This window comes from Lissotriton vulgaris, chromosome 6 (genome assembly GCF_964263255.1).
Source record: "Lissotriton vulgaris chromosome 6, aLisVul1.2, whole genome shotgun sequence".
NCBI lineage: Eukaryota > Metazoa > Chordata > Amphibia > Caudata > Salamandridae > Lissotriton > Lissotriton vulgaris.
The window spans coordinates 1360808743-1360821350 of record NC_141694.1 but is presented as its reverse complement, the minus strand read 5'-3'; the positions used below and the strand labels follow the sequence as shown (position 1 = coordinate 1360821350).

Below are 12608 nucleotides of genomic sequence, written 5' to 3'. Positions count from 1 at the left end.
TTATACTAGGATTTTTGGATGTATCTTCCGTTTTCCTCTCTGTGTCTACTTGTGCCTTTGATTTTGCAAGGACCGTTGGAGTAGGTATAATTTTAACTGGAGGTCCCACAGGTTTGTTGTTTTTAGGTTTAGTTGGTTGATTAAGTTTGTTTGCCCCACTTTTAGGCGCCACTTGGGTTGGTACATTTTTGGTGAGAGCATGTAGTTCAGCTAACTGTTTTTCTATATGGGACAGTCTAACCTTTAAAGGGGAGAAGTAAAATTTAAAAAGCTAACCCATTTTGGTTAGAAATATCCCCTCAACTTCACCTTTATCAGAATCTCCTACAAGAATGGCAGAAGCCTAAGCACGTACTGGGCTGACATCCCCATTTGTCAAATCTAGTTCAGTTTGTCTATGGCCCCGTAATGCTGGTTGGTCAGATTCCTCCCAAAGATTATTAGATTCTTCGTATGTTTCCCCCACTTTATTTGTATTTTTCTTTTTGTTCTTTTTCTTTCTTGGGTATGGCGCCCTCCCTCCTTTCCCTGGACTGCCTGGTGCAATTATCATCTCCCAATAAGTTCATGGTCAGTTCCAGGGTTTTTTCCAAAGCCAGGCTTAATTGAGAATCGGTTAGAAACTGGGATACTGACAAATCTACCTCATTTGGAACACTATGAACATCAACATGGGCATGTACAAGGCCTGGTAGATTAGTCTGCTCCGGAAATCTAGCAGCTGAAATATGTCCCAGGGACGATCTTTTTGCCATGGCAAGATCTTGGGAAACTCTGCGTTCCATAAGAGTAATCCCTTGGTCAATGAATTAATTTGCCCTTATAATAAAACTGTCTAATGGGCCAATTAAATTTGCCCCTCCCGCTGCCGTTTTGATCCGAGAATCTCTAGTAGTCATGATTGAATATTAGGCCCAGGGCGTAAGCACAAAAACACAACTAATGAACAATTACATTCATTAAACTAAAGAAAATCTAATGGGTGTCAAAATAAACTTACAAATCGGGCGAACACAGGACTTAAAGGGGGGGCCCGGTTCGGTCTCAATCGGTCACCAACGGGCACAAACGGGCCCGCCCTTGGCCCGGGCTGCGCCCGGCTCCCACCCGTGCGCGTCCTGCGTGCGCTGTTCAACCTAAATGGGAGGTGCTGAGGGGGCGCGAAGAGGACCCAGGTGCGGCCGGTGTCTTTGGCGCTGTGCTACCTGGTCCTCGCAGTCCCGCAGCTGGTTTCAACAAGTGCCCCAAGTACAGAGAAATCCCGGTGTGGCTGGCGGCGTCCCAGAAGGAAACAGAGTCCAAAGGTCAGTCTTTCAGCCTCGAGCGGCCTACACCACCACATTCACCACCACCACATCTATGTGTGTGTGTGTGGGTGGGTGGGTGCAAATGCAATAGGTCTCGCATTTGCGAGAGATTTAGCTATTGCCATTGTAAATGACAATGCCATTTATTTATCTGTTTTCAAAACCAACACATAAATAAAACATTTGTCATTTACAATGCCAATAGCTCTAACTTTTGAAAAGGCGAGGCCGTTGCATTGTAAATGCTTGTTTCCAATTGCAAGCTGTTAAGGATTTTCTGCTGGGTTTGAAAAAAGTCTACCCTCCGATACGACCCCGTCGCCACCCTGGGAGCTAAACCTGCTGCTATCGAAATTGATGGGTTCACCCTTCGAGCCCATACATAAAGCAACCTTGCAACATATTTCTTCGAAGGCTGCTTTTTTGGTAGCAATCACATCAGCTCGCAGAGTGAGCGAGATACAGGTACTCTGTTCCAAAGAGCCCTATACAGTTTTCCATCTAAATAGGGTGGTGTTGAGGACACATCCCTCTTTTCTTCCTAAGGTGGTGTTAGATTTTCATGTGAACCAGACCATCTCTCTACCCACCTTTTTTCCTTATCCCTCTACTTCAGCTGAGAGGCATTCTCTGGACCTGGAAAGGGTTTTTAAATTCTATCTAGATCGGTCCATATATATAGGAAAATCTGATCAACTTTTTGTCATCTATGGGTCGATCAGATTTGGTTTTGCAGCTTCGAAACTTCCATTTCCCGATGGATAGTTAGTTTCATGTATCAAACTTGCTTTACAATTGGCGCAAAAGACCCTGGGGTTTTTTCCCAAAGCACACTCCACCAGAGGAACAGCAGCTACTACAGTTTTTCTCCAGAATGTGCCCATGTCTGAAATCTGTAAGACGGCGACCTGGAGGTCCGTCCATACGTTTACCAGGCACTATTGTCTAGAGTCAGACACCAGAGCAGACACCCAAGTAGGCCAGGCCTCCTTGCGGAATCTGTTCAACAGCTGATTTCTGCTGTTGCATTTTGTTGGGTCGTGATTTTTCTCATTTACCTGATGGTGGTTGATGGGCTTTATATTCTATTTAGTGCTTATGACTATTGATGAGGATCCCCTGGAAGAGAAGGATAGTCATAAGCAACCCACCCGCCTCCCCAGGTAAATGAGACATTGTCTAAGTGTTAATGGATAATGTTGAGCCCTGACTCTCGGGGTTATGCAAAGAACAACTGACCTAACTGTCACCTCTGAGGCATGATGGGAAGCCCAGGGTCATGGCTGCCTTAAAGGCACAGTGCCAGTTATGTTGAGAATGCTTTCATTTTCTATGCTTTTGGTTTGCAATGCAGCCTGTAGGCTAACAATGTCTACTTTATTTGCAGTTCTCATGATATGAGTGTTTGGCGCATTAAAAAACAGAGTTCAAGTGTTACTTGCCCTCATGTGTTTTTTAGATGTTTGCAAATAATCTTTATATGGGTAATTCCATTGTGTAGCCTCCTATGGGGAGCTGCATTGTTATGAGAAAAAATGATATATGTACATACATATATGTAGAGCTGTATATATGTGATTTATCTATATAATTTTTATATTATTTCCGGGGTCACCGCACATGGGCGGGAATATTCAGTGCTTATGACTTTGATGAGGATACCCCTGGAAGAGTGCTAGGATTAAAGGTAAGTAACTTATCCTATTGCTCTATAACCTCAAGAAGCCAGTGCTTATTTTTTATACTCTGTAGCTCCTGCATCCTTTGCAGTGTCATTTTAGGTATGTCCCAGAATATATGGAAGCTCTCCCTGAGCGTATGTTGCAGCACTTGTTACCTCTTTTTTTGGCATCCCTCAGTCCCACAATAATTGTACGTACATCTGAAACTTTACTAGATAGGCGCTTTGTGGGAATCATGTTGGTAGTGTGGACAGTGTAAGAATCTGGCCTTGTTATGTAGTAGTGCCAATATAAGAGCACACCATGCAAAAAGCACAGACGATCCTTATTGATTACAAGGGATTAAATTAATAATCCCAAGTGCTCTATGTGTGGTAGTATGGTCTAGCAACTTCGGGTTATCATAGGGTATTGTTAAGCATTTGTTAATAAATGAGAGAAACTCCAGAATGAAATCTGAGACAAATTTTGAAAAATAACAGATTTTTATATAATTTTGGACACCAAGATCATAATCAGATATGTACTTTCAGAGTTATGTATATTTGTAGGAATAGAAAATACAGTTGGATAACAGTTTTGATGTCTGAGCCTCAAATGCAGTAAGGTTATCCCATGGAAGAAACATACTGTATAGGCTTGCAAAAGTCTTTGGAGGATTCCTTCTAGGATTTAAGGTGCTTATGGGCTAAGGTCCAAGAAACTATTAGCTGTTCGGGTTTTACCTGCCCTGGTGTTTCTGGTTGCAGAGGTGTTGGCCGCATTGGTAGCCTTGAGTGCTACATGGTAAAGTCTATTGAAAAAGTAGTTGCAAAGGAAAGGCTCAAGTGGGGACTTAAGGACAAGTCCGGCAGAACCCAAAAGGGGACTAGGCTCTCGAGGGTCTCTGGGACATAGTTGGTTTACATGAACCCAGGCTGGGGGGCCCGTCTGGTAGGTTGCTGTAGTTAGAAGCTCTCACTTGGTTTTAGTGATCTGGGGAGGGAAAGAAAACAGGGCAGCAGGGCCACTCTCGAAGTCCTCGTGGATACTGAAGTCTCTTGACAGCAGGTTGGAATTGGCGTTGGTGGTGTGCGTATTGGACACCCAAGCCTTGGCAGTTGCAGAGCTCCACTGCTCAGGTTATTGGTACTGAAGAGCTCCAGGAGTGGTCATTGTTTCACAACACGGTGAAAGCAACGGGCTGACCTCCTGGACTCACGTCAATCTCTTCTTGGTGAGTTACTCTCTCGGTGGGCCCGATGACCAGCAAGACTAAATACCAGGTTGATGAGGTCGGTGCCTGCAAATCCAGAGTGATGGCTCCTCCACACCAAGGTAGATGCTGTTTGGTTGGTGAAGGGGGAACAGCTCTCCAAATGTTTGGGGAGGCTGTTCAGCTTTTGGACTGGTCAGTCTTTGTGATTCACGCAGTGCATGTAGCCAGGCAGGGTTTGGCACCAATTTTGGTGCAGGACCTCTGTTCTCACAACCGTGGCTCTTCTTTGTTGTTCCTTCGGTTCCTAGTAGACTAGTCTGTTTTCCAGGTGTCAGGGGGACCGCTAAATACTGAATTTCGTTTTTTTTGGGGGAGTGTAGGGTAGTATCCAATGGGCTACCTAGACCTGGGGTGACTACACCCCATATGTGACCACCTGCTGTAAGAGTGGGCATAATCCTAATCCAGAGATCTTAGTTTCACCAAATCCAATATGATGAAGTCCTTTCTCGACTGTCAACTTCAGGTGGCCCACCTTAGTAGCGTGCCTAGCCTAAAAGTGTGACACGCCTTTTGAATGTTTAATTTTCGCTCTTCTCCGGTACCAACTGGGTGTTGGAGTGGCGTTTCCCAGTTCTGGGGAGAGGCCATGGTCGCATATGCCAGGCGGCAGAGGTTTTGAAGCTTCTGTCCTTGATATGCTGACTTCACAAACCATCCTGCTGGAGGAGCGGTGAACGTCTTCCTCCAGAGAAGGCATTGTTTCTTGCCCCTGAGAGCATGAGCTCTCACCTACAGGAGGTCAGAAACTCATCTGTAGGTGCAAACTGGACAATACCAGTCAGCCAACACACTTGAGGGCTAGTAGATTTTCAGTGGGTACCCGTAAGAGGCCCTCTAGGGGCATGTCACAATCAATCGGATACTGGCAAAAATATACATCATTGGTTTCAGTGCAGCATTCATTTAGCCAGATAATTCGTGATTAGCAGTGCCCAGTATATGTTCGTAAGATGTCTGCCTGATAACTTGTAACATCTAGTAATGGAATCAGGCATCATATGGGCCTACCCGCTCAAGCAGGTGGGACCTCACATATAATATAATTTAAGGCTTCCAGTTTTCCATTTTTATAGATTTTTACAGATAAATACAGACAGAAAACAATGTGTTTCCTGTCTGTATTTATGTTTAAATACAGGAAAATAAAAATTGTGCTTCTTGTGGGTGACTTCATGTTATCCCTAATGAATTCCAGGTCAACAGCTGAGCACAAAGACAAGTGGGGAGATAAAAAATGGGATGAGATTTACTTAAATACAGGCATAGCTTAATATATATTTGAATTTAATGCTAATATTTAACCTGTGTGTGTAGTATTTTGTAATTTTTGCTTCCTAATTTGCCAAAAGGTGACAGACATCAAAGTATGAGTGCAAGTTTACCAGTTAAATAAATGTGGAAATGTACCATTTTACAACACCATTTACTCGTGAAACACAAATAAATACAGATAAAAACCAATAACATGGGTAAATAATAAATATGGAAAAATACAGACTTAAATGTTAAAAAAATAAATACCATAACACCAGGAGCCCTAAATATAATGCCACACTTTGGAGCTCTAATGCCTGCTGTAGGGGTGACTGTCCTCTCACAGTTTTTGTAGTGCCTCCACGTTGTGGCGTTGAATAGTTTCACAGTACAAAACCTACGTCAGCGCGCCGGTGGGGGGGCTTATATGGCTCCATTGACATATTTTCCGTGGACGACGTCAGGACGGAGCCGGGCGATGCTGTCCCCTGTCGCGCAGAGGTACTACTGGGAAACAGTTTTCCGGATCAAGTCTGACGGACGCCTTGGGATATTCTGAGTTAAGAAATCTGCAGCTAGACTGTGTCTCTACCATATACATCATTACCAAAGGTAGGTAACTCGATCTTCTGGTGTATACTCTCTCAACTTGCAGATTATCATTGATTCCTCACACCTCTCGTTCTGTGGCGTGGTTGTGCGAATGCTCACCAATAAGGGTCAAGTCAGTTTTGGTTAACGGGAGCCTTTTTTGTCAATGTAGTCAGCCTTGTCTTAGCCTAGGCTGTTGGAAAAAGGACAGGGAACTTGGGTTAGTGCCCTGGGTTGGCCCCTTGTGAGACTCCGTGATGTCAGATCCATGGCAGAAACTGAGGTGTGGAGTCCCCTATTGGCACAGGAGAGGTGTCGCATAGTTTTGCTTTTTAGTCAACTGCCAGGAGATGATTCAAAAGGTAAGGAATGTGTAGGTAGTATGCATCTGAAAGACGTGATGTACAAAAAATACACAGTGGCTGTGCATTCCAGTTTGTAAAGAGGTGCAAGGGAACTCTCAAATGGGTGGTGCTGTGAGACGTTTAAAGACCTCTGTATAGGAACAGACCATTCGACGGGCCATTGGGCCTCAGCTGTGGGAACTGGGGAGATTTTCCTCTGATTTTCCCTGGAGTCCATCCTATGGCCCTGGAAAGTGGGCAAAGTACAATCCCTTCAGCACTTGACTCTCTGATAGCGATGACAAGTAGTCACAGGCTTCTCAGGGCCATAGCATAGGGTGCTTCAAGCTCAGAACTCGACAGTCACCTAGCAGCGCTGGAACAGATTGTCCATTACCATGCTTATCTTTTGTAAAAGAAAATACTTAAATGCACACAGAATACTCAGTACTACAGACGACAGGTCAGACATGGATGGTTCACAGGCCAGAGCCCTCCTGTACCTCCTCCCCTTCCTCTCTCTCATGTTATAGTTGTGGACTTCAGCACTTATTAGGTACAGGCGCACTGCTACACTCTATGGAGTTTTTGTGCCTAGTTACTCGAATTACAGTGCCACCTCTGGCCACTAGTCTTTTGGCAGCAGGCCTCATTATTGCTCACTTGCTGGGCTGGTGGCTTAGTCCACTCTGGTACAACTTCACATTAAAATGACTCAGTCCGCTTGGTCACCACATCTCAATGTGGCAGCACCATCCGCTTTTGCACACTTCCTGATGCAGGGTCACACTGCTCAGACACAAGTTCACAAAGGCGCAGTACAGGTCACTCAGGAAAGACTGTACTCCACTCTTCCTGTGTGAACAAACCCCTGTTCTAGGATCAGCCTCTCCTGGCCTTCCCTGGACAGTCACACCTCCTTCAATGTTGACCATCCAGGTAGGTTAGCTTCCAGGCACTTCAGGATAGGGGACCACCTTCTTCCTTCCAGATCGGACTCCAGTTAATGTCCCCTCACCTCTGGGACACCAGCTGTGGTTGCACAGCAATCTTCTGAGTAGACTGTGGAGTACTCCTTTCCTTGGTTAAAGAGAACATGGAACTGGAAAAACAAGTCGGTCAGTTGTATATGTTGAAAGCAGATGGGGATGTGCATTCTCTGACAGAACTTGCAGAACCGAATTAGGTCAGTCCTTCTTTCATCTTGCTTCCCCAGTCTGTAATACAGAAACAGCCATTATGCAGAGTGATGCTTGTCACAGCAGGGTAGTCTCTAGCCTGGAGTATCCACAACTGAGGTACAAAGAGGTGAGAGTTCTTTGTGCCTAGCTCATCAACACCCATACTGAAAAGCAATCGTGAAAGGCTAGCCTCTCTTAAAGGACCCCTCACACTGTCTCGCCTTTCACTCCTTTTCATCTATCAAATAGCAGTGCTTCGGAAAGATTAATGAGCAGCCCCTCTAAAGCAACTTGAGCTAAATAAATTTCTAACGAAAGCCATGTCTCCTCTTTTCCCACTTTTGTGTATTGGTCTCCTCTACTTCCACTGTCTGGGAAACAGCCACACCTCTATCCTGTGCAGAGGAACCGGTCAGGGCTTCCAAAATGGACTCAGAAGCCTCCATTACTCTGGTTCACCTTGTACCAACTTGTCCATCTTGTTTGACCCTCTGCTGGCACAAAGCTTCTTTACTATCTGTCTAATTGGCTGGCTTCCATACTTCCCCTGCTTAATTTTTGGAGAGCTAATTGTTTCTTTTCACTGAAGCATTACATTGAGTACATGTGTTTTTTAGCTGTCCCCTCATGCTTCTCTAACACCAAATACTTGCCCCTGTGCTCTGTTGCTCCTTCCTTACCCTCCACGCTTTGTTGCTTACTTGCTTGAGTACTTATTACCTTACTCCTGTGTTTCTCTCCCTTACCTGCTGCCTCGCCCACTTCCCGCACTTGTTGCTCCAGTGCCCATGTTTTTTTTGTAAAATTATTTTTGGAGTGGACCTGACAGTAAATTGCTTCCACCTTGAAAAAAATTATTTTCTACTACTTTGATTGATTTTGTGTTTAATTTATCAGTCAATTTCAGATCAGTAAATTAAAAAATAAATGCTCCTCTAACTTCCCCCCTTCTTCCACAATCTTTCCACTGCTCACGTCAGGCAACTGAAACCAGAATAATTTACTTACATGTAAATAAAGTCATTTTGTTTAAAAGGATAAGACCTGTCTCGGCGTTAAATCTTTTTTTTGGCTATGTCCTACTGTTTGAGTCTGTAACATCAAAGTACCTTCTGGAGTAAGCTCTGTGCTTGGTCCTACTACCCTGAGATAATAGAGTACTAAAGGGGAATTTTTATCAAGGTTTTAAAGTGCAGCATTTGCGCGGCCCATGCCTTCAGTGGCAGACACCATTAAGTCTTAAAATTAACCCAGTAGCCTCCAACGCCCTGAGACCCCCAGAAAAGTCCTTATAGGTTAGCCCTAAGCAAAGTGTATTTCTAAAGTCGGCCACCACTCAATTATGACTTTTTGGATAGGTTTTTGTGGAAGATCTGCATCAGGTGAAATATGCCCATAGGTCAGACTCAATCAAGAAGAAATTTGACCTGTAACCGGAGTAGTGAGTTCAGAGCAACATCTGCATCACTACCTAGAGTGCTAGATCTGCTAAAAAAAAGTCATGGTCTTGTGCTCATGTCAGATCTACCCATTGCCTCACCTTTTACTTAGCTCAACAAACTCCAATGTTTGGAGCCAGATTCCTTCTTTGGGAATTTGTTTGATTGTTTTCACCTATTTTTAGTGACCTCCAGCTCCCTAGGTCAAGGTTTAAAGTCAGTACAAAAATCAGGCAAATTATGTTTGTATATGGCCATTGCATGTAGTCCTTATGGACCACGCTTCACAAACCATGGGACATTGAGATTTGTGGTTTTTGTCACAAATTACATTATACTACATTTGGAGATGTTGCAAACTTTTACACTTGTCTTGGGGCTAGGATGAAAAACCTACGAGGAGATGCTTTCATCTTGTGCATTAGATCGTCCAATTCTTTGGGAATACTTTGGAGCAGTTAGTTTGAATGATGTTTAGCACTGGTTCGAACTGTTTAAAAGCAAATGGTGTGAAAATGTCCACTTATATTGAAGTGTACAATGCTTTAAGTCATTAGGCCTGTTTCTACATTCCCCAACTCTCTAACTCCACCCCTTACCCTGCATTCTTTCATTTTTGTAATCTATGTCTTTTCACTTACCTTGTGTTCTCACTAATAGATGTTCAAACTATATGGTACAAACCATATGGTAGCATGTACTCAAATAATTTGATTTGAGTTACTAACTGCCCAGCCTCTGACCTAAATAAGAAAAGGAAGCAGCAGAGATGGCCATCTTGTAATTTAATTTATTTATTTATAGGGTTCTCAAGTCAGAAACCGATCTTCAAAGTTCATTGTCATAAATTAATACATCAAAAACAAGTCATAAATAACACAACTAAAAATCTCTTCAAAGTAAAACTTCAAATAGATGAAAATTCATCTTCACCTATGTAACGAAATTGAAAACTTGGCAGATAATTAAGTACATTAGTCTTTTGAAACACATTTTCAGTCCACTTTTGAATTAAATCTGACTTTTACTGTATTTTAATCTCATGAAGATTTTTACACCTGCTTTGACCACTTTCCATTCTGGAGAAACGAGTTAAGGATCTCCAGGTGAGCAAAGCTTTCTCATCGGCTGTTTAAATTGAAAGCCATTTATTAGGATCTCTGGATCTGGTTCCTGCAGCGCTTTCCAAAAGAGAGTTAAAGCCCTAAAGTCAATTACCATTTTTATTTGGGTTTTTTCAAGTAATCAGTCTACGTTTAGCTGAATCACTGTTAAATTAGACTATTTATTTAGTTGGCTTACAAATTTCATTGTCCCGAATGGCAAATCGAAATAGAATAGTCTTAGAACAGACCACTGTTTTATTTATTTAGTAGGATCAGTGGTCTGGAGTAGTGGAACAATGTTTTAAATGGTGGTCAAATGATAATGAGCTGCTTTAATAACTGAAATATTAGGCCTTTTAGTTTGCTTCATGTGGGCAAGCCCATGCTGTAGTAGAGAAAGGTAACCTGTCCTTCACCAAGACTCAGCCCTCTTTTGCGGGCTTAGCGTTTGCTCCTGTGAAAAATACAAGACTATATTGCGAGCAGTAGACATTTTATTGTGTTGAAAACATTTCTTTATTTGGGTTTGTATTTTAGACTTGAAGTTTGACATGCATGTTGAATTGTATTAAAAGGCTAAGTAACAAAGTGCGATTGGTAATAGCAAATATTTGAAAGCTTGTGGTACTGTTTAGTCATCATTTAGATTACACTGGGTTTTCCAGTTATTGACTTACATTATCTAAATATGGTCATGCATCTCACTTTTCTTATGTAAAACACCATGTGTTTCCTACAGTAGTTGTTAATTTGCATTGTGGATTATTAAGACATTTTTCTGTTTCAGGCGGGCTGATGGGACCAGTGCGAATGATTTCTTCTGGGCATGAATTAACTACGGATTATGATGAGAAAACACTTAATGAACTGGGCTTTAAAGACATGCAGGTATTATTATGAGCATTATTTAAAACTTTTTATTGAAGTAATTCAGAAGGACAGCAAAGAACTCTTGTGAAACTGAGCCACGCGAAATTTCAAAAATGTCTGCATTGCTTTAAAATACATACATTCCCGTTTAATGATTAGTTCTGAAAACAGAAATGTATGGAAAGGAAGGAGGGGAGGGGATTAAAGAAGATAATACTGTTGTGGTGCCACAACACTTTCAGTAACTGCCCATGATATTGGCTCTCAAAGGCCTTAGATGGTGAATGTGATACGTGGGGTGAGCGTGGTAGGCTGCTTCGGAGGTGCCCTCCCCATCTCTTCAACTGACTTTGTGCTGCCGTGCCAAGGCCAAAAAACACCCTGCCCTCTCCAAGCGCTATAGGGCCCATCCAAGGCAGGAAGATGTCAACCCCTGCAAAGTATTAAGCACGCTGCATCAGTGGTGACCACCCCGGTACTAGAGCCCTGGAACAGGCGTGACTGCCCCCATTAGAGACCTAATGCTGCTGGAAGACAAAACTTGGGCCCAAGACGTGGATGTAGAGGAGTGGGTGATCCCTCCCCAACGGACCCAGGGCCGTGAGACTCTTTCTGGGCCTTTGCCGGGGTGCAGGTCCCCCACCCCCTGCAGCTATGGGAAGCTGGAGGGCAGGCAGTCTAACTCTCATTTGAGAAAAGACACAACGCTAGGCCAGCAGACCCTGAGCCCTTGGGTTGAGTTAGCTCCGCATCATACCAGCCAGATGAGACCGGCACCGAAGAGCAAGATTTGGACCTGTAGGGAATACTCCTGGCTGTGCAGTCCAGCTTAAAAAACATCAATGCCAAGCTGGACCTGCTCACCTCTCGCCTGGACAATGTAAAAACCGGGTCGAAGCTCATGACCCCCAGCTTGACCACCTGAAAACTAGAGTACCTGAGTCGGACAATGCCCACTCTGCCACCTTGGAGTGCCTCCTACAATTGGTCAAAATATTAGACCTAATAAAACAAAAAAATGAAGAACTCGAGGCCCGTTCGAGGAGCAATAATCCTTGCGTAGTGGGTGTGCCTGAATCCACTGCGATCTCCAAGATGGAGTACTTCATGGAAACTCTGTTGCAGGACCTATTTGGAGCAGATCTATCCCCTGTTTTTATTGTTAAAAGAGCTTTCAGTTCACTGAGACCAAAGCCCGCCCATGCAGCTCCCCTTGTCCAATTGTGGCCCGTCTGTTGAACTACAAACACAGAAACACGATTCTCCAGCTTTCCAGGGAGAAGGGGCAGACACAATACAAAGGGGACATTATATCCTCTTTTCTAGACTTCACCATGGCGGTGCAGGTGGCCTGCTGCGATTTTTCTCCCGGCTATATGCCTTCTGCAGCAGGCCCATATCATATATGCTATGTTATACCCCACCAAACTCAAGATAACCCAGGATGGCAAAACACTCTTATCAGCTAGCTCTTAAGTTCAGCAAACAACAAGCCAAGAGCGGCCGCTCCCGGGAGAGCTGCGTTAGCTCCCCATCGGAGGCATGGCTCGGTGAGAACGATTAACCACTACCC

General features: G+C 43.7%; 1 protein-coding gene across 2 annotated transcripts in view; it reads left to right on the top strand.

Annotated features, from left to right (window-relative positions):
* Positions 1 to 12608, top strand: part of USP34 (ubiquitin specific peptidase 34) — a 2709276-nt gene that overhangs the window by 726063 nt on the left and 1970605 nt on the right. For both annotated transcript variants that reach the window (XM_086927486.1, XM_086927485.1), the window contains exon 27: positions 10953 to 11053. In XM_086927486.1, coding sequence (XP_086783612.1) covers positions 10953 to 11053 — 101 coding nt within the window. The remainder of the gene's footprint in view (positions 1 to 10952; positions 11054 to 12608) is intronic.